The sequence below is a fragment of the Pelmatolapia mariae genome, linkage group LG6 (assembly GCF_036321145.2).
Source record: "Pelmatolapia mariae isolate MD_Pm_ZW linkage group LG6, Pm_UMD_F_2, whole genome shotgun sequence".
Classification (NCBI taxonomy): Eukaryota; Metazoa; Chordata; class Actinopteri; order Cichliformes; family Cichlidae; genus Pelmatolapia; species Pelmatolapia mariae.
In genome coordinates this window covers 7,057,463-7,079,236 of record NC_086232.1, presented here as the reverse complement: position 1 = coordinate 7,079,236, position 21,774 = coordinate 7,057,463, and the positions used below count along the sequence as shown (strand labels likewise).

General features: G+C 40.0%; 1 protein-coding gene across 2 annotated transcripts; it reads left to right on the top strand.

The window, feature by feature from the left end:
- The first annotated feature begins 310 nt into the window (after nucleotides 1–310).
- On the top strand, nucleotides 311–19,918 carry npepps (aminopeptidase puromycin sensitive). 2 transcript variants are annotated; one of them, XM_063475739.2, is made up of 23 exons: nucleotides 311–838; nucleotides 2,575–2,659; nucleotides 2,847–2,924; nucleotides 3,088–3,209; nucleotides 4,686–4,793; nucleotides 5,849–6,049; nucleotides 6,277–6,373; nucleotides 6,456–6,489; nucleotides 7,126–7,240; nucleotides 8,501–8,665; nucleotides 8,943–9,047; nucleotides 9,134–9,194; nucleotides 9,280–9,389; nucleotides 9,633–9,696; nucleotides 10,038–10,174; nucleotides 11,466–11,600; nucleotides 14,980–15,199; nucleotides 15,641–15,783; nucleotides 17,537–17,593; nucleotides 17,745–17,852; nucleotides 18,336–18,491; nucleotides 18,762–18,809; nucleotides 19,665–19,918. In XM_063475739.2, exons 1-23 carry the CDS (start codon nucleotides 716–718, stop codon nucleotides 19,809–19,811), a joined length of 2,619 nt encoding a protein of 872 aa, XP_063331809.1. In that variant the 5' UTR covers nucleotides 311–715; the 3' UTR covers nucleotides 19,812–19,918. The 2 variants fall into 2 exon arrangements, with proteins under 2 accessions (XP_063331809.1, XP_063331808.1); XM_063475738.2 differs by having other exon boundaries at nucleotides 314–838; nucleotides 10,035–10,174.
- The last annotated feature ends 1,856 nt before the right edge of the window (nucleotides 19,919–21,774 follow it).

Sequence of the window (21,774 nt, the reverse complement as noted above, 5' to 3'; positions counted from 1 at the left end):
GAATCCCTTAAGTATCAAGAAAGTCAACAGTGTAATGACAGTAATGATAGTTAAAACAAATGGCCACAAGTCAGACTTTTTGATTACATGCTGATCACCTACAGACCCCCTGTTTAAAAATTGTTCTAATCTTCTATACGATGTCCATTTAACGATCCTAGCCATGTGCTGAGATCTGATTGGTACGTCCCAGATTGTACAACAACAAAATATCGATATCAACAACAAACATGCATAACAAATTTTAGTTTGTTCATTATTTCGCTGGGGAAAAAAGATTTAAATTAATATACTGAAACAGAAAACATACAAAAAGCATGAAACAATATAAAAATCTTTCTGTCAAAGGTTTTTGATAATATTACTGTCGCGTGTATGTACAGTTTGTGCGTGACCACACACACACACACACGTTCAGTGGGTACGTTGGAACGTGATGACGTCGCATGTCTGTAGGTCGACGCAGGGTTAGTGGAGTTGTTTGGGCTGTGTGAGAGGAGAGATCCGTAGCTGGCAGTGCTGGGAGGGTTTCAGTTGATGTTGTTGCTTCTGGGCCGCACGGTTCCGTTGTCATTCGCCCAGAGTCACTACTTGCTGCCAATCCTCACTGTCGAGGCCTGTTGTAGCCAGATCCGTGTTAATAAAACTCAGAGCGATAGCCAGCATTACACACAGCACCGTCTTCGTGAGCGCAAGCAACCAAAATATAGGAACCATGCCCGAAAGGAGGCCCTTCGTACGGCTACCTACTGACGTTTACCCCGTCAACTATGGCTTGTCTTTGAAGCCTGACCTGATCGACTTCACGTTTGAAGGCAAGCTGGAGGCTTTGGTGGAGGTACGTTGACCACGACACCCCTGTAGATACACAAATGGATTTATCTGTGCATGGCGGGGATCTCGTTATGTAATCTGACCAGCTAACGTTACCAGTTGCTAGCTAATTACGACAAATTGTTAGCCACTAGCTCACTAGCTGTCATTATTGCACGCGTTAGCTAATGTAAGCTGCAACGTGTTAAATGTGCTGACGGGCTCAATTTGGCCGAATTAAACCAGTGAATGAAAAAGAAACAACCACGTTATGTTTCTGTGACTAACAGTAAGCTGATCCGGACCGGCTAGCACAACAGTCCCGTGCCGCAGAGTTGCACTCTCATGTTAGCCTAGCTACCTGTTAGCCATCTGCCAGTGGCAGGCAGTGCGCTAAGTTGTGTTTTAAGAGGAGCTTGGTGAATACCAGCGACGGTAACCTCTCGTAGCAACATCCCATTGCTTTTGAGGCTGATACTTAATAAGTGGCGATTCGTGAATTTGGTAAAGCGCTATCTAGCACCCAGCCAATACTCACTAGTGTTTGCTAAATCATGGCAACATCGTGTAGCCCCCTCCCACCCCAGTCCCACTAATACGGTTGAACTAGGTGAAGTTGTACGTTGTACATTAACATAAACCGTGAGGACAGTAAAATGACAGAGGTTTAAAAGTCCTTTCGGTACGTTTGCTACTCTATCTTGTGCTCACTTTTATCTATCGATAAAATGGCTGTACTTTGTAGACTGGATACTATGTAGGACGTAAAAAGCGACTCTGTTTGTTTAACTTGTGTATAAATGGTCCCATTGTCCAGACACCTGTTAGTTGAGTGTGCTAACACCTGCGCCTGATTGTAAACAGTTACTTAACGCACATTTTCACAACAATCAAGTCAGATCACAGACGCTGTCTAAATATGCACCATTTCCAAGATTAACCTTATATGCTTTATGATATGCTTTGTATGCTTTACACCACTAATGGTAGTGTAAAGTGCTTCATTGTCAGGAAGAGTCATCTGTTAAAAAGATTAACAAGACACTGGTAAACCTTTGGTACGCAAAAGGGCACCTGGAAAAACAACACAACAAATTTTTACATGACGTAATAGCCAACCATTAATTGTGCGCAAATTCTATAAGGTGTTGTTGCAAAAGCAAAGCACAGGTACAGTTTTTTCCATGAAGAACCCTTGACAACTTGGGTTTTTATGCAAACTGATTAACTGTGACATGATTTGCCCATTAAAATTAGACTCCAAATGCCTTTAAAGAGTTTGCTTTTTTTAATTGGTAAAATGACCAGTTCAGTTTTGGTAGACAAACGAACTTGTACACAAGTACTGTATACTCTCAGCTTCCATGTATCTTAAATAGCATTGCCACAAACTGTGAATGTTTTTCACAGTGAAGTGTTTTTCCCTCTATGTTGGGGATTAACGTCTGCTTTTTGCACACAACTCAGAGTCCCCTAGTTGTCTACCTGTCTTGTGTTTTTGTTTTCATTTCCCTTCACTAACTATTGTTTCCCTTCAACGCTGTATTCTTTATCTGTAAATTAGATTTGCTGTGTTTGCAATCTAAACAGGTTCAATTTGAATTCACAATCACTGGTACAGTTTGGTCCATTGATGTAGTTCCAAAATTAAACTTGAACTCTTCCTGGTACTTGGATGCAGCTGCTGTGTTTTACTGAAAATGTAGAAATTAAGGCACAGCAAAGAGTCTAAGGTGACGTGTTTTATGTCAATATTTACAGGTTACACAAGCTACAAATCAGATTGTGATGAACTGTGCTGACATCGACATCATCACAGCTTCCTTTGTACCACAGGGAGGAGAAGGTGAGGGTCAGACTCAGTGAAACCTTGTTTTTGCTTTTATGAATGGCATTGTTGTGAATAGCATTGTCACTTCTAGCCATCTTATTTGATTTCAGGATTGAAAATTCTTAATAGCATCATTCCCCAAAGCCAACAGCGTGAGTTCTCAACATGTTCTGATCTTCTTTTTAAAATTTGTCCCTTTTAGAAATTAATGCGACGGGATTTAACTACCAAAATGAGGATGAGAAAGTCACCCTTTCATTTCCTAGTGCTCTACAGAAAGGTAAGAAGAGACTGTTGGCTGTCCCTGCTTCTGAAGCAACCGTCTGTATGACTGTTAAGAATAACAAGGACAATCATACAGATGATCATTACTGTTATTATTCACCTCCCCTGTGGTGATGGCTGTACAAACAGTGCGTCTCTCTCTGTGCACGTCACCCCAGGCTTCGGCACGTTGAAGATCGACTTTGTCGGGGAGCTGAACGACAAAATGAAAGGATTCTATAGAAGTAAATATACATCTCCTACTGGAGAGATTCGCTATGCTGCTGTCACACAGTTTGAGGTGAGTGAGTGGCCTCAGTGGAAAATACTTGAAGAAGTTGTGTGTATTGCTTAACACTTTAGTTGCCTGTGTTGCAAAACAGAGGCATGCAAGTCATGTGGTTGTTTTTGCTATTCAGAGTGGTATCTCACAGTTTGTTCTATTTGATACGCTCTAGTTTTGCTTGTCAGAAGTTGGCTAATTAAGCACAGACACTGACCAGGACACCTTTATCAGAACCCACTGTGCAGGATATCAGGCTGTAATTTACATGTAGACTTTTCTTCTGCAGTGTGTGTAGCTGGAAGATGAAGAGGATCTTTCTTTATACAGATGCATTTTTGCAGATTATTAAATGTGTCTTTTTCACCTCAAAGTAAATGCTGTAAAAATGTCCTATACACTCAAAGTATTTTGTGCGTGCTAAGTTTTTCTGTATTTGCTTGTGATAATTTCTGCTAAACACAGTCACTGATCGAGTGAGTTGACAACTATTGAAAAGCTCACTCAAGTGTGCTTTTCCTTGTTCTCATGTTGGGCTTAAGATTTTTCAGGAAGCAGTTCTTGCACTTACAGTAACTTAACAAGTTGTCATCAACTCTATTATCTTCACTTCACATAACTCTCACCTGTTCCTCTGCATGTGAGTTCGTGAGGAGCTACACTCACAATTAAAGAGAAAGAAAAAGCTGAAAAGTGAGAATTTTCACACTCAGCTGAAGTGAAACAAGTGCAAAAAAATCTATGCAGATCTAATTTCCTATTATTCAGTGTACCTGTCTTGCTTCTGTTTGGATTTATTTTCAAAGAAATACTTATAGTGTATACGATATGCTTTAAGAAGATGGGATAGCTTAAGAAAACACCAGGGTCTCATTTGTGATTAAAATGATGACTCCAGTCAGCTGTTCACAAAAAGGGAGCAGTGAAAGTTGAGCTTGAGAGTGAAGTTCGACCACACTCGCTCAAATGCATTCATACTTGTATACTTATGTCAGTCACTCCAACTGGCCAAGCTTGTTGGTTTGGGAAACATAGAACTGTCATTTATCTAAAAGAAGCATATGCCATAGGTATGTTTCTGTACATCAGGAAACAGGTTACATGACCACGCCAAAAATGTTCAGTTGAATTGTTTCCTGCTAAAAATAAGTGTGTGGGACTGTTTGCAGGGTAAAGTGAAAGCCTGTCACTTTGCACTGCTGAATGGAAAAATGAAGGTGTGTATAGATAATTATGTATGTTGGTTTAAGTTTCTATTTGTGACAGATACTTGTATACTTAATGTAAACATTAAGTTTTACCAGAAGTGAAGTCTGTTGCAGCTGGTGTCACACAAAAAGACCAGAAGGTGGAATATGAGAGGCATATTTAAGATGCGCTTGGTCGCTGTGTGTGATCTGAACGTAAACACAGCCTGGCCTCGTCTGGACCCAACACACCTTGTCTCACAATCTGTCCTTTTCCCCTCTGCCCCTCATACCCCTGTTTCTCCAGGCCACGGATGCTCGCAGAGCTTTCCCCTGTTGGGATGAGCCAGCTATCAAAGCCACCTTTGACATCACTTTGATAGTTCCCAAGGACCGAGTAGCCTTGTCAAATATGGTACGTGTCATATGTCCACTCCTCCCTCCGAGGAAGTGACGACCCCACAGTGACCAAGTCACTCTCTGCTGCCAGGGTTCCTTTATGCATGTCTGTGTTTTCCCTCCTTTCTTTTCCCTCTCTTTTTTCTGTGTAGCTTACATAACAGAGGGCAGACAGTCACTGTGTACTCTTCCTCTGGCTAAATATGAACAGCTCTGTCTGAAGTCTAACTACTGTATACATACAGTTTTGTCACTATAAGGAAATTTTAGTAAGTATCATGTGTTTGTTTTGTATACTGTTTTCTGCTATTTTAACTGATCGACTTTACAGCCTAAATTAATCAGACAGCATCATCTGGCTCTGATTATTTAAAACGCAGCGCCCCTCCAGGCTAACGCGGTCCATCTGGGCAGTGACCGTGAAGTTAAATTTGGCTCTTTCTGACAATTTAATACGAATGACATTAATGCACTCTTTCTTTAATAATGACATTTTTTTATGGCTTCTTTTAGTAGAAAGGGTAAAAAATAGTTATAAATAAATGGAAAGAAAAAGAAAGACAACTGTAATCATAGGACCCCGGATAATGGTATTAATTGAAAGACTAAAACTGTCATGCATATGAATTATGAACTGAGCACAGACATAGGCTACTCCATCTCGGGACCTTTTTGTGTTTATATGCCTGCTGCAGTTTATTTTCTGCTTTGACCTCTAAAGTTGTGAGAACAATGTTATTTCTGCAGTCGCTGTCAACTCTTGCAAAATGTGTCCTACTCGGTATTTATTTAAGACGATCGTTTATTTGTGAACTTGGCAATAGAATAGAATAGAACAGAATAGAATAACCCTTTATTGTCTTTGTACGTGTACAAAGAAATTGTAGAGTGTTAGGGTTACTTTTGGTATAAACCAAAGGGTTTTGATTTATACAGTCAGTTACTCGTTTCTTTTTGCTTCTATATTTTGTCAATCAGCTGGTTAAACTGAATCATTTTCAGTACACACTTCAGCCATATTCACTTCTGAGAATATTCCGTTTTTTAATTGTGGATCGATCTTCTCTCCAGAATGTCATTGATCGAAAGCCACACCCAGATGATGAAAACCTCGTCGAAGTCAAGTTTGCCACCACACCCATCATGTCCACATACCTTGTAGCTTTTGTCATTGGTGAATATGACTATGTGGAAAGCCAGTCATCAGATGGTGTAATGGTACGCGTCTATACACCGGTTGGAAAGGCTGAACAAGGGAAATTTGCCCTGGAGGTAAGGCTGTTGTTGAAACATACCACATTTACAGAGCTGAACCCAACCTGTCGGTTTATTCACTGTATTATGTTTTTACCTTGAAGTAAAAAGTTTGTCCGTAAGCAGAATGAGAAAACAGACAAATTAACCAGCGTTTATATGACGTGGATCTGCTGGAATTTTACTGACACAGAATCAAACACAAGTGCTTTTCCTTTTTATTTTATTTTATCTTTTTATTGCAGGTTGCAACTAAGACCTTACCTTTCTACAATGACTACTTCAGTGTTCCTTATCCGCTGCCTAAAATTGATCTCATAGCTATTGCTGATTTCGCTGCTGGTGAGTAGCTCTAGATTCTTACATGTGAAAGTTTGGAAATGGTTAAAGTCAAACTGAACACTTTCTTCTTCCTCCCATTCAGGTGCCATGGAGAACTGGGGCCTTGTTACCTACAGGTAAGCTTTACAAAACACAATAAGATATTTGAATTTGGCTAAATTCAGAGTGAGTGTGTCCATAGTATTTATAATGAATAGGCATATAATAATAGCATAACTACAAGCAGATAAAGTCTGTTTCCACCCAGGATATAATTTCTAGAGGCTGTGGCTCAGATGGGAGATTTTTCATCTCTCTGTTTTCTGTCATTGTAAATTTAATGTCTTTGGGTCTTGGGCTGTTAATTAGAATAAACGAGCACTTTGAAAATGTTTCTGTGAAGTCTATGAAATTGTGGTTTGCAGCGTGCTCTGACATTTATAAACTATGTGATTAAACATGAGTGTAATCAGGCTTTAACAGTTGTTAGACTCATTGAGAAAATGGCACGTTTTTCTTTATGGATGACGGCCCTAATGGCTTTTTAATTGCTTTGCACTTAGCTGAATGTGCCACCACCTGTTAGGTATTCAGCTGCTATCTGATTAGCACAGAGCTGCATTCATCTAGCATCCTCAAATAGATTGAAGTGCCTTGATAAACTGCACAGAAGGCGATGGGACTGTAGACAGATGAGCGAGGGCAAAGGTTGCAGACGAATCGTCGACCTTCAGCCGTCTTTGTATTAACCTCGAGTTTCTGCTGTTTTTCAGGGAGACAGCATTGCTTATTGACCCGAAGAACTCCTGCTCATCCTCCAGGCAGTGGGTGGCACTGGTGGTTGGACATGAACTCGCCCACCAGTGGTTTGGAAATTTGGTCACCATGGTAAAAAAAAAGCTATAAACTGACACCAGTTATACACATGCAGAACAGAAAATTATGTATTCCTGTTTGAAAAACATTTGTTAAAAGCGTAACAAATGTAGTAATAACAAAACCTCGAACAGTATTTATAAAAAAACAAAAACACGAACTGGACGATATTTTATAAACTGTAAGTTGAAGAAGACAAAAAGTAAATCTCTGGAGAAATCAGTCAATCTTATTTATTTGGTCTTAATCTCTAAACTGTCCTCAGGTGTTTGGTTACACAGTCCTTCAATTCATGGCATTAAGAAAATGTCTCGAATTTAATTTCTTGTTGATACAGACGCTGCACTCTCCATAAGAATGTGAAACTCATATCAAGTATTTGATTTGTATCTCAAAATATTAGAAAAAGTAGTGCCTGACTTATTTTTTTGTCATGCTCTTTATGCATACTGTATAAATAGATATGCATATGACTTAAAATATCTGTATATGTAATGTGTTTATAATACATTAAGTCATTTTTACACCATTATATAATGGTATCATTTATTTTTCTCATATATCTTTATTGTAATTTTCTTTTATACAACAAAAAAACTGATATTTAATGAACATAGCTGTCACAATGATACAAAAAAAATCTTGCAAGTAATAGGGACAAGATTCCCCCTTTTTTTTTCATGAATAACCTCCGCCTCCAGTCCGTAGGTTCATCTATGGCTTCCAGATATTCAAAAAGTCCCGTTGTTTGCCCTTGGCAGTGTATATTAGTCTTTCCAAGCCTGGAGAATCTGGAATTTCCTTCTTTCAGAGTCCCATGGAAGGTGCATCTATACTCCAACATAGTGCAATGGCTTTTCTGGCTTGAAGTAGTCCACAGTCTAGTAATTTGGTCTGCTTCTTTTATTGAGCTACATGCTACCCTGCTTGAGCTCTTCTTGTTACAGGTTGTGGTTATCTTCATTTTTACCTGCTCTAACAAAGGAATTTCCTGTGATAGGTGGATAAATTGATATCCAAACGTATGTTAGCGTTTAATATAGGTCATGTAGCTTTGGGGTGCAGTTTGAAGATGATCTTTTTTAACTCGAGTTGCAACGATGTGAAGGAACTTTGTCCATAATGGAAAACAAACTAGTAAATGTTTCCTTTTTTACCTTTTGGGAAACTCATCGTGCTTCAGGAATGACTGTAATTTGTTTGGTTGTGCTCCATTAGTTTTGAAGGACTTGGAGGACGGTCTCGTCTTAGTGCCTGTCTGTGTTTGTTCAGGAATGGTGGACCCATCTGTGGCTCAATGAGGGGTTTGCATCCTGGATTGAGTATCTGTGTGTGGACCACTGCTTCCCAGAATATGACATCTGGACTCAGTTTGTCTCGGCCGACTACACCCGCGCTCTGGATCTGGACGCACTGGACAGCAGCCATCCCATAGAGGTGAGCTTTGAAATCCAAGATGTATGCAGGGAGTACTTAAAAAAAACTTTTTGTCTCTTTGGAGGAAAAAAGTGATTTTATTGATACTATATCACTAGGATGTAAGCCCACCTTAACATCTGGATTTCACATTCACAACCCACATAATCTTTTCTTAATTACTGAGTGTGTTGAAGGACAGATAAAATTAGATATATTAAGGTCGGCGTATGTTGCTGTGTATGGCCTTCTGTCAGCTTCATAACACCCACTTATGGTTTTGTGTTTTGCTCTCAAGGTGAATGTGGGCCATCCATCAGAGGTCGATGAAATCTTTGATGCCATCTCCTACAGCAAAGGAGCATCTGTGATCCGCATGTTGCACAACTACATCGGAGATGAGGTTTGTTGTCTGATGTGGTATCTGTCGTCGTTTCCAGTCTGATGTTTAATATTTATGAATGCACTTGTCTTTCTCTTTCGTTGAAGGACTTTAGGAAAGGAATGAACGCCTATCTTTTGAAGTTCCAACATAAAAATGCATCAACAGGTGAGCACACATGCAGGAAATACTTTCCCTTTACGTGAAGTTCTTGTGTGGAGTCACTCTTTTGACTTCTTCCTGTCTCCCACAGAGGACCTGTGGGACTGTTTGGAACAGGCCAGTGGGAAACCCATTGCCGCAGTGATGGGCTCATGGACCAAGCAAATGGGCTTCCCCATAATAGCCGTCGACCAGGAACAGGTGAGCTGTTTAATCTGATTGTTTGACTCAGGTCATGCACTTATATTTGTTGAACTGCTTGTGACTACCCCTGAAGTTGATTTTGAAACTCGCCTGAACCAAACATGGTACATAAACTGTGTTTTACACAGTGACATGAATACATTCATTCTACACCTACAGTTTTCTAGTTGAGCGTTTGGTTCTTTTCTGCTGTGACATTCATTTGTGCCTTGACTGTGATATTCATGATATTATTTTTAGCAAGGTGATGACCGCGTCCTCAAGATATCGCAGAAGAAGTTCTGTGCCAGTGGACCACATAATGGTGAGTGTTTGTCACAGACATTGCCTGGTAAAAATGTGGATTTACCAAATCCATTAGATGCAGTGGTTAACAGATTCGGTTAGCAAGTGTAAGGTCACCGGTTCAATTCCAACCCCTTCAGGGTTGTGTCAGGTGTGTCAAGTGTATCTGGCTCAAAAATGTGCTGAATAAGAAAATGTGTAGCTGCCTGTTGTGGGAATCCCTTGTAACAAGGGAACAGCTGAAAGTAGCTAGCTAACTAAATGTAGACCTAAGGTTGTTTTTTAATGAGCTAAAAAAAGAAAAACACTTTGAATCTAATTCTCCTGTGGTGGCTCCATCATTTGTCTGCTGAACAGAAGAAAACTGCCCCAGCTGGATGGTCCCCATTAGTATTTGTACCAGTGAGGACCCCAAATGCACCAAGCTCAAGGTTCTGCTGGACAGACAGGAGACCACCATCACTCTGAATAGTGTTGGCCCAGACCAGTGGATCAAGGTGAGGTCCCTAAGCAATAATATCCTGCACTGAAAAATGATGCCACCACCAAAACGGTAAAATACTTCAGGTCACTTAAAGCTGATGCCAAAAAGTTACAATCCCAGATTTTGCAGCAGATGATACATGTTTACAGCCATGTGCAAAAAAATCAGATTTGAACTCTGCCGGTTTCAGTCTTCATGACAAGTGTACAGGGGTTACCCTGCATTTTAGCTTCAATAACGCTTCAAAATAGGGGTGTGGCTACTTTGGCTAGCACATGGATCCTGACACAGTCTGCTAGATTTCTTTGGTAATTTAAGTTTTGTGGTGTTGGTATCATTTTAAGCATTTTAATGACAAATACTATGGTATACTCTGGGGTTATTGTATTAATGGCCCATCTAAAAGTCTAATATTTTATCTTTACATAACCTTCTGTATACATATATAAAGATATCTGAAGCAGTAGTATTAATTTTCCTGTAGGCCAGAGTGCATTCCAAGATATGCACAGTAAGACCTGAGTGAAGATATCATTTGCGTTGTTTGTAAATTGCTCGATTGTGTCATTTCGACCCTTGCAACAGCTGCAGACTGAGTTTAAGAATTAATGAGAGAAGATGCGTCAGTCTGTCGTCTTTTCATTAAAAGTAACTTTTAAAGTTGAAATAAAGTTAACAGACTGATCTCCTTATTGTCAGCTGGAAGGACGAGCTGTAAGCATGTAATCATCACAGAGTCAAATAACACTTTTTCTATGAACCCAGTTCACTCTCAAAGGAACAGTTTAAGCAGCTATATTTATTCTTTTGTGTGGTCATTAAAATAATGACCACGGTGTAAATTGGCAAGGACAAGGATGGACTTGTTTAGCTGCTTATAAATGTGACTTGCAAATTAGTGCAGCTGTCGAGTCTGTTTAACAGTTCCTCAGGAAGTAAGCATGGTAAACGCAATGTTTTTAAATGGGTCAGTGCTTCACAGTTGACGCAAACAATATGTTGAAATCCCATTACTGCTAGATCTAACTATAGGTATCCAGTGCAGTTTAGAGTCAGTTGTGATGGAAGTAGTGGAGAATAGTGATTGGAGGCCTGCTGTTCACTATTGTCTCATTTTTATTCACCTAAAAAAAAAATTCACTCATCACAGCAAGCTTATTGTTGATTAATCTCTTGAATGTTAGCATTTATTCTGATAGTGTTTAAGGCGTGCTGGTGCTCAGCACTCAGTGTAAAGGGTAAAAATGGTAAGAGCCCAAATTTTCCACAGTCTGACTCAGACTTGTCTTTCTGCTGTTTTCCAGATCAACCCCGGCACTGTGGGCTTCTATCGCATCCAGTACAGCTCGTCCATGCTGGAGAGTTTGCTCCCAGGCATCAGAGACCTCAGCCTGCAGCCTGTGGACCGACTGGGACTGCAGAATGACCTCTTCTCCCTTGTAAGCCACACACACAGCTGGGAAACAAAACAATTAAAGAATAGTATTTCCTTCATTTTTGTTCACAGCAGAATGTAATTGGCTGCAAAGCTAACTGCTTGTGAGTGTAGAAAGGAAATCCACTCCCTTCCAGAGTAAACAGCCACCTGATTTACAGTACAAGGGAGCAGGAAGACTGAAAAGAAAATGTGTGACATGAAAGTGGAAAAAAAACAAAGTCAAACAAGTACAACTGTTTCTTATTAGTAGATTTATGTATTACATGATCTGAAATTATAATGGAAGTGTTGCATCAAAGAGTGGACGTGACTAATTGGGAATAATGAGCGGATCTAGCTAATGAAGCTCGTTGTTTTTTTCTGCTTTGTGTCTCTTTTTTTAAAGCGGCTCATTTATTGTGTCTTTAATCAAGCACAACAGTTTTCAGCTAGAAAGAAAGAGAGACAAAAATGTTTTCTAATGACCGGTTTTGTAACTCTATCAACTTCTATTAGGTGACACAGCATGTCTCTGCATGCCTCCATAGCAGTGGTGCAACGGATGTCGGTTGATCCAAAATCCGAACCGATCCCACTCCACGGTTCGGTACGCACGTGATCCGAAGATTCGAAAAAGAAAAAAAAAGTATGTGTATGGTGCGCGTGGTGGGTCTGTCAAGCAGTAGTTATGGCCAGCGCTAGCGGCCCAAGTGGCGGAGCAGAGGAGTTTGCGGCATTTAAGCAGCCCTTTGCTGCCCAATCCGACCGGGCTAAAGCTATTACAAAAGCTACTGGGGTGTTTAGCTGCAGACGGGAGGCCGTATTCTGTTGTGCAAAACAAGGGGTTTAAACTGTGATGAACGTGCTTGAGCCACGCTATGATATCTCGTTGCGCGTTCACTTCAGTGTGACAAGATCGTTCCAAGCATGTATGAGCAGGAGAAGTTTAAAGTTATGGCTGAACTGTCCCAGGCATCTTCTGTTGCTCTAACTACAAATGGGTGGAGCTCCAGGTAAACGGAAAGCCACGTGACCGTGACCGCTCGTTATATCACAGCGGAGTGGTAGATACAAAGCCCTGTACTGCCCTATAGATTACATTAGATGAAACTTTATTTATCCCTCGGGTGGGTTCCTCCGGGAAATTCAGTTTCCAGTAGCGCAGCACCGACAGAAGTTGCAGAATGTGAGCAGAAATATACCATATATACACATATATAAATACAGAGAATACAAAAGGGATGAGTAGAATAAATAGGAATAAGAATACAAGGGAACGGCACATTTCAAGTATTGTGAGTCTATTACACCGTTGGATATTAACAAAAACTATTGCACAGTGAAAAGGCACTACAGCTTACTTGTTCCCCCCTCCTTTGTCCCCGTTTCCCCTCCCTCTCCCCTCCAGCGAGGACTTAAACAGTTTGATGGCGTGTGGGACAAAGGACTTTTTAAGTCTGCTGGTCCTCGACTTTGGGAGAAGCAACCTCTCACTGAACAGACTCCTCTGGTTGTTTATGGCCGTGTGCAGAGGCTGCCCAGCATGGTCCATAATGTCCATATTGCACCTTAATTTGTTTTTATATAAGTGCGTGGAATGAGTCTTCAGTTGAATGTTTTTAATAGGCAAAAAATACTTAAATAAGTAAATGGCGAGTCGAATTTTTGTCATTTTTTTCTATTTTTGCTGATCCGAAAATTGATCCGATCCGTGACTTAAAACCGTGATCCGATCCGAACCGTGAGATTTTTGATCCGTTGCACCACTACTCCATAGATGTTTAATTTAAAATTGTGAATGGCTTATGATGAATCTTTCTATTAATTATTGTGAACACTTCTGAACATAGTGTTTTTAGAGGTCAGTGACAGATAGAGGCAGATTTTTCCAGAGCTACATGACCCTCATGTTGAGCTTCTAGACACTAAAGCTGGTATAAAGTAAATTTGTGATTGACTCTCTGTATCATCACCTTGAATATAAATCAACATCTATGACCCTGGATTTAAATTAATACTGAGCTAATGTGTTGCATTACTGTAAATTTCACCACATTACTGGAAACTAATCAGTTTATCTTGCACTAAACCTAGTGCCTAGTAGAGTATTTCCTACAACCTTTGAATAACATAAAATAATTAAACTTTAATTTGTTTGCGAGACATTTGACAAAAACGTAACTTGAGCAGCACCGCATGTTTAAAAACTGCAGAATGCACAAGGATCGACAGATTTAAATTTCCAGTTTATGAAATGTCACTTCCTGAGCAGTCCTTACTTTGAATAACATTACAGCCTCCTGGTTTTTTTGTTTTTTTTAAACATCTTTCTCCACCTCTGAGTCCCACATTACCATTTTTCTCTCTTTGGAAAATACAGCAGCTATACATTTAGCTAGGAGATTCCTTTTTTGGCAACTTACATAGAAACATTGTCTGTTTGGTATTTGTTGAGCAAAATGAAATGACCTGCTATCTAAGATATTATTCCGTTTGTGCTCACGAAAAGTGCTTTTTAGATGTATCAGATCACAGAGATGAGATGTGTTGAAGCTATAAGCTGGCCTTGGGATGTCATTACTTTCCTATTACTGAGCCAGTATCACCATGTTGTTACTGGGAGCAACACCAGGCTGCAAAATGAACTCTTTGATAGTAATATACATTAATCTGGCTATGAGATTTAAATAGTCATTACTGAAGGTGCTGGAACATTGTTCCAGATTCTTCTGGGCCACTTTAACCCCCAGCTATTACATTTTATGTGATTTGATTCCAACCTGACTTGGTTATGTTGTAACAAATTAAACGCACTGGCAAACTCTTCATTCGTCCTCTGCTTCCTTCCCACTGGCTCAACACAAAGTGGTTTTGGATTAATATCAGACCTTTATGCTTCCTTCTTTACTCTTACACAATCTGCAGCATTATCAAAGGATTGGAATTTTCCTGAACTTTTATTGCAGTCAACTGTGTGATAGGAGTAATGTTCACAAGACGTGATGGTCGTATGGTGACAAAAAGTGCTCGTTTATTCATATTTCTTCTCTTTTTGGAAACATATTCTAACCCTGACTTCAAACATGCTAAGAAACTAACCTGACACACAGTCACTTTACTGGAAAAGCATTTCTTCTGACCCTGAGGCAGTTAAGGAAATGGATCCACGTTTCTTAGAAAAAAATCCATTCTTCGTTTTCTATGAAATGCTTTATTGTTAGTGTTAGTACCATTGTTACACAACTTTTCCTTTGCACCTGCAGTTTGAGACTTCAAATGTGGTTATAAAGTTAATTTTTGTACAGAAACCCTTCACCTTGAAAAACTATAACATCCACCATAAAGCACAAGGCTTTCATCCTGCCGGGATGTTTTTGTTTCTAATTGATTTGTGGCCTCAGTCTCGTGCAGGGATGATCAGCACAGTGGAGGTGCTGAAGCTGATGGAAGCCTTTGTCAATGAGCCCAACTACACAGTGTGGAGTGACCTGAGCTGCAACCTGGGAGTGTTGTCTTCTCTGCTGTCCCACACTGACTTCCACGAGGAAATCCAGGAATTCATCCGGGACCTCTTTACTCCCATTGGCCTCAAGCTCGGCTGGGACAGTAAACCGGGGGAAGGTGAGAAGGCGTTGTAGAGAGATTGCATTCAAGGTGTTCACATCTTCCTTAGAGCCGCTCCATTCCTTTCTTGTTATTAATATTAAAATTGAGAGTAGTCTTTTAAAATTTGTAGAAAGTGCAGGAATGTAGAGAGTAGGAAAGTAAAATATTTGACCTTTATTTTCAAACTTGAAAACGTTTTGGTACAAAATAGCAGTAGAGAAAAAATGAGCTTTTCTTTTTTTAGGCCATGAGAGCTACCCTGTTATCAGATGAGCTTTTCGGTTACTTGAACTGAACCATAACTAAACTTGTAACTGTCCCAGGTTCTGCTTTTGTTTCCACTGTCATCTTCCTGCTTTGGAGACAGGTCGGATAAGATGACTGACTGAAATTAGTGTGAAAAAGCTCTGTCCATGAGTAATGGAGTAACCTAAGGGCTATTTTTGTGTGCTACAGGTCACCTGGATGCTCTGTTGAGAAGCCTGGTTCTGGGGAAACTGGGTAAGGCAGGACACAAACCAACACTGGAAGAGGCCCGGCGGAGATTCAAGGATCACGTGGATGGCAAGCAGGTTTTACCTGCGGACCTGAGAAGTCCGGTAAGTTGAGCTTGCGCAGGCACTTTGGCAACGAACAGTGTCAGATGGTATTCACACTAATCAGTATGTTTTGCTTCAGTTTGCTAAAACAGATGGTGTTGCAACAGTTCCTGTAAATAAATCAAAACAATTAATAAAACAAAAAAGTTCAGATTTTAAAATGTGGACATTAGGCTGCAGTCAGGTCTTGCTTGAGCTGAAGATCTTCTTCCACCATTATTTTTTATTTTTTTAGTATGTTAGGCTTGTTTATTCAGTAAAATAGCCTGCGGACACACTGTGACCTATGTAAGTCTGTAGTAGTTGGCAGTTACAGTCAGTCATTTGCACACTGACTGTGGCAAGAACTAGTAAAAAAACCAAAATCTATCTATAAATGATCCTTCCTCTGTTTTTGTAGTTCATATGTTGTGCTTATATCTAACTCCATATTATGCTGACTCTACTAGAGTAACTATTTGTAATTGACAGTTCAACTTTGAGCCTTATTTATCTCATACTGAGCGTTGGTGCGGCCCCTCAGAGCTGTATATTATGAAGGAAACTCAACACAGATGGGCTTTCTGTGAGTGAGTGAGCTCAACAAAACCTAAAACCCATTTGGAGATGATGGTTATCAACAAGCTGTTAAGAAGAGCTTCATAATTCAGGCTCTCTGCGCCTCGTATTAAAAGGGGCTTTTGTTATTTTAATGCTAAGTCTGTAACTCTGTTTGGAAATCTCTTTAGCTTGGTATGGCTTAACAACTTGGGCGAATAAAAGGTATTCCCCCAGCAGAGAAGCTTTATGCCACTTAAACATGCATATATTAAAGTTTTGAAACACATGTTTTTATACTTTATTTTAATCTGCTGCTGTCTCTTACACATTAGGCATTATAGCAGAACATACACAGAGAAAACTGTCAATCAATAAAATAAATGTACTTGAAACATGCTGTAAATCAAAGAATTCGTGAAACTGGGCTCTTCCAGCCAACTTTGAACTGAAACTCTGAACATAACTTGCTCCCAACAAGGTTACATGTTCAGCATAAGTTACCATGAGGATTTAACCAGGTAAAAACAGAGCCACTCTCCTCACACAGACAACTGGCTTTAATCTGGTTTTATAGTGCACTCCCCAGCATGCCTTCTGAAACAAGCAGTCTTAATTTTAGTCCACAGTGCTCATGATGACCTTTTATTAGCAACGTCTACTCTCTGTGATATCATACAGAGCCAACGGTATTTTTTTTTTAAAAAAGCTGTTTGTTGTGAGCATGCACTGTACATATAAAGGATCTTACAGTACAGTACAGGAGGTGTGTTCTGTAAGGAAAGGAAAATAGTATGTTTAGTATAATAAGTCCAGTTTAATTGACAAGATAAGTAAAGAAAGTCTTTGGATTTATTTTTATCTATTTGTAAAGTTGACCTCCAAGACGACGCTACTGTCACTGGCGAGATTTGATTGTGAAGATTTGGGTAGAATTTCAATAAAGTGCTGATCACATGACCTTAGGTCACCTGATTTTTGGTAAAAACTTCATTTCACTTTATAAGGGGTAATATTGTAGGTGCTTATCTCAGACTGGATCAGAAGCTTTCATTTGTGTGCAAAGTGATTAGAAGATACATGCCAATGGGAAAAAAACCTTGAAGGCCCAACAAAATACAGTATAGCAGCATCACCATACTACAGTGTAATTCAGTTAAACGTTATTAAAGGATAATGTCTAAGTATCTTTTTGCCTGTCTTTTTTTCCCCACAGGTGTATCTAACAGTATTGAAGCATGGAGATAGTGCTACACTGGACACGATGCTGAAGGTAAAACTACATCATCTCTCCATCTTACACTGTGAAGGTTTGAGTGACGTACTCTGTGTCATTTAGCACCAATAATTCCAAAGGAGTTAGATCTGAGTGACTGTAGTTGGGTAATCACGGTCACATTGTGTCTTTGTCACTACTCCCTCAGCTCCACAAGCAAGCAGACATGCAAGAGGAGAAGAATCGAATCGAGCGAGTTCTCGGAGCCATCTCTGCCCCTGATCTCATCCAGAAAGTGCTCAACTTTGCCCTCTCGGTACATAAGACCTTTTAATTGCCGGCTCTCAAGCGTAGTTTTATTTCTCAGGATACAGGAAAAGAAAGGAATGGCATTTACTTGCAATCATGGTCAAATAAAAAGACCGAGGGGTGTTTTTATTCTGTAAGCTTTTTCATATGTAACCCTGAGTCGTGTTTTTAGTGTGATTCAACTTATAGATTAGAGTGAGTAAAATTTGGAGTATTGGCTTTAGAAAAGTGTTGCATTTGGCTTTAAGTGCCTGTCTGTGCTGAAGTTACTGTCAGCTCAAAACTAAAGGAAGTTACAGTTAAAGCTGCTTTACATAAAAACTGAAGGTGAACCGATAAAATTGGATGTTATGCTTTCTTGTTACAGCTTTAAAGGAGTTTAGGGGTTGTCTGTGACGATTCTCCAGCAGTGTGATGGAGGCCAACATGGCTTCTGTCAAATACCACAACAGCTAATTTATTTCTCTCTGCATGTTCCCGTCCCCAACAGGAAGACGTTCGTCCCCAGGACACGGTTTCAGTAATCGGGGGAGTGGCAGGAAGCAGTAAACAAGGACGGAAAGCTGCCTGGAAGTTTGTCAAGGATAACTGGGAGGAACTTTATAACCGCTACCAGGGAGGATTTCTCATATCAAGGCTTATCAAGGTAAAGAAAGGGCCTGAGATTTACAGTTTCCTGAGGTTTTCTGGTTATTTCACTGTAAAATACACACACACACGCGTGTCTATATTTTTATGTTTTATTTCATAACTTGGAGTTTGTGTTCGGTCAGGCTACAAATATTTGAATCAGAATCAAAATGTCTTTATTGTCATTGTCACAGGTACAACAAAATTAAAAATGGTCCCCGATCAGTGCATCCGTTTTATTTGTTTATAGTCTGCTCACATTTGTCTTATTCATATGTCTTTGCAGCTCACAGTTGATGGATTTGCTATTGATAAAATGGCTGTGGAAGTTAAGGTGAGCGCTCCCTCTTGTGGGATTTAATTAAATTATATTAATTTTCCAAGTTAGGAAATGAATGGTACAGGGAATGGTTCTTGTATATTGCTTTTCTACTCAAACACAAAGTGCTTTAGCTGTACTTCTACTGTGTGGTGAAATAAACAAAGAGAAAAAACCCAACAGAATTGATGATTGATGATTGGATCATTGCCGCTGATGACCAATCCAGCTTTTTAGGTTAGACTTTGACCCAAAAAGGCTGATAGGTGATTAAAATATTAAATACCTATCCTGAAGTCAGGGTCTATGGCTCTGAGTATGAGGCAAAAATTCAGACTTTGAGAAAACAGTGTAGGTTACGCCATGTGATATTTCCCACCCCATCATATTTCCATCTAACTTTAACAAACAAAGCATCCTTTGGTGTCTTTGGTAGTTGCTTATTTGCTCTAAATGAAATTGTAGTTGAAATCGATGCACACCCACTTCACTCTGCCAGCTGATACTTTACTCGTTGCCTGCTTGTCTCTGCCTGTTTGCCCTGAGCAACTTAAACTCTACTGCTATGAATACACAAGCATTTTCCCAGTCCAGATTTCTAAATGAGGAAACTGGAAGTCTTATGGAAAATGTTGGCACATGAGAGAAATGCAAATAGAATTCCAAAAGGAGGTTGTAAAAGTGTTCAGTTCATGAAGAAATTGAAACTCCATTTTATATAAAATTTTATTCTTTGTAGGTTCTGTTCTGCTTTTTTATCTAGAGTCTGCAGTGTGATTTTAAATTCAGTTTATTAATCTGATGTGGTGTTACTGTTACTGATATGATGTGACAGGGGGTTAAGGGTTTCCTTCCTTTCTGTCCCTGCAGAGTTTCTTTGAGAGTCACCCGGCGCCAGCGGCCGAGCGTACCGTGCAGCAGTGCTGTGAGAACATCCTCCTCAATGCCGCCTGGCTTAAGCGTGACGCAGAAGACATCCACCAGTATCTACTCCAGCGCAAAGCACCCCCCGTCTGAACTACCAACCCTGTCGCCCCCACTCCCAACCCCGCCCCTCCCCAACCCCCACCCCCAACTACAGACCAGAGCGGGAGACCAGAGGGTACTTTGCAGCAGGCTTCATTTCTCTAAAGAAACTGCAAGAAACAAGAAGACAAAGCCAAGAATTTAACAGTGTGTTGGAAACACAGACTCTTTTTACGTTAACAAGCAAAATTCTGTTTAGACAGACCAGGAATGTAGTTTTATCCCCATTCTGTCCATCAGCTGATGACCCATCTGTTAGTCAGCACGCAATTTTTAAGTCTCGCAAGCACCTCGACCCTCAAAATGATCGCTAACCCTGCTAACGGTCACACGACCAGCCCGTAAACACCCCTTTATCCACTTTTGCTCGTAGCTGAGAAAACTGTGAACCCTGTCCTCCTTTTTCCTGCTGTCGGCCATTCTGAATGCATGAAGTGTCTGGGGTTTGTTTTGTTTGTTTTTTCTTCTTTTTCTTCCCTGCATTTGCTGCTTTAATTATACCACTTAGTCCTCCTTGCTGTGATACTTTCCCACATCCTTGTTTCTCTCACACGTTCCTCCTGGTCTTCCTTCACTTTTGGGCGCTGTGATTGGGTAAACTAAAAAAGCAAACAAAAAAACAACCTGGGCAGAATGGGGTTAATAACCATAGTGTGTGTGTTGTAGTTTCCAACAGCACTGATTCTCCATTGCTAATAAATGGTTAGGACGAGGCGAGCAACGCTAGCATGGTACTACATTATAAATTGTATAATGCAAGCATTATTTTATTTTTAAATTGTTTTGTTTTTGTTGCCAGTATTCCTAGCAAAGAATTAAATGGAAAGGTTCATGGATACCTGTTTCCACTCCAGCCACTCCCCCTAGGAAGAAAAAAACAAACAAACCTCAAGCTTGTTTGTGTTGAGCAGAGATTGTGGAGTTAAAATCATCCACAGATTCTTTATCCTTCTCCCACAATGAAATGACGGTCCAGGCGTGTTTTTATAAAAGCGATGCAGTTATATATTTAAATGTTGCGATAATCCTGTTATCCGAGGACAAGGAAAGAAAAAGATCACAACACTACTTACCGGGGCCTTTTCTTTCTGAAGTAAAATCCTGAAACGCCTCTCCGTAGGGTTGAGAATCCAGCGAGACCCAGTTCGGACTTTTGCGGGCGCGACACATTGACGTTGACCCTGCCGTCGACCTCAGAAGCCTTAAACCGGTCGACCGGTTTTGCAGTAAATATTCAGCACTGAAGCGGTGATCATAGGGGACTTCCTCATAAACATCAAATGGATCTAATGTGACAGATTACACAGACTTGTTGAACGAGTATATCTATTATAGAATTTACAATTTGATGTGTTTTTCTGGAAACATACCAACGAGTCATCTAACCTGTTGTCGAGACCCCGCCCCCTCCCTTGGAACATTTGTTGGTTTTTTTGTTTTTTTGTTTTTTTTTTTTGTTAAAAAATACAGTTGGTGTTCATTAAAGTGGAAAAGGATTATAAAAACTAATGATGTGAAATCAGTACATGTTGAGTTTTATGAGTGAAGGGGTGAGTGTACGTCCATAAGAATATAATTTTTAGCTCGTGCAGCTCCTGTTCCTGTTAACCCTAGCCAGTTTTTTTCTTTTCTTTCCTAGTTTGAATTTATAGTATTGTATCAAATCAAACGCACTGAATAATTAATTTCCTTTTTTGAAAAGGGGACCGTTAAAAAGGGGACTCACTGAATGTGTGTGCCTGCTCAGAATGTGGCTGAGCATCTTTCTTGAGCACAACTCAAACATGTGTCGCTGAAGTCATTTGTCACAGGAAATTAAAGAGAAAACATATATACAAAAATGAAACATGTCCAGCTTTGGATGATCCAGGGAGCTGTCAGTTCACTGTTAACTCTAGCTGAAATATGAGAATTGCTTTTCCAAATTTTCCACAACACTTACTCAGGTGCTCAG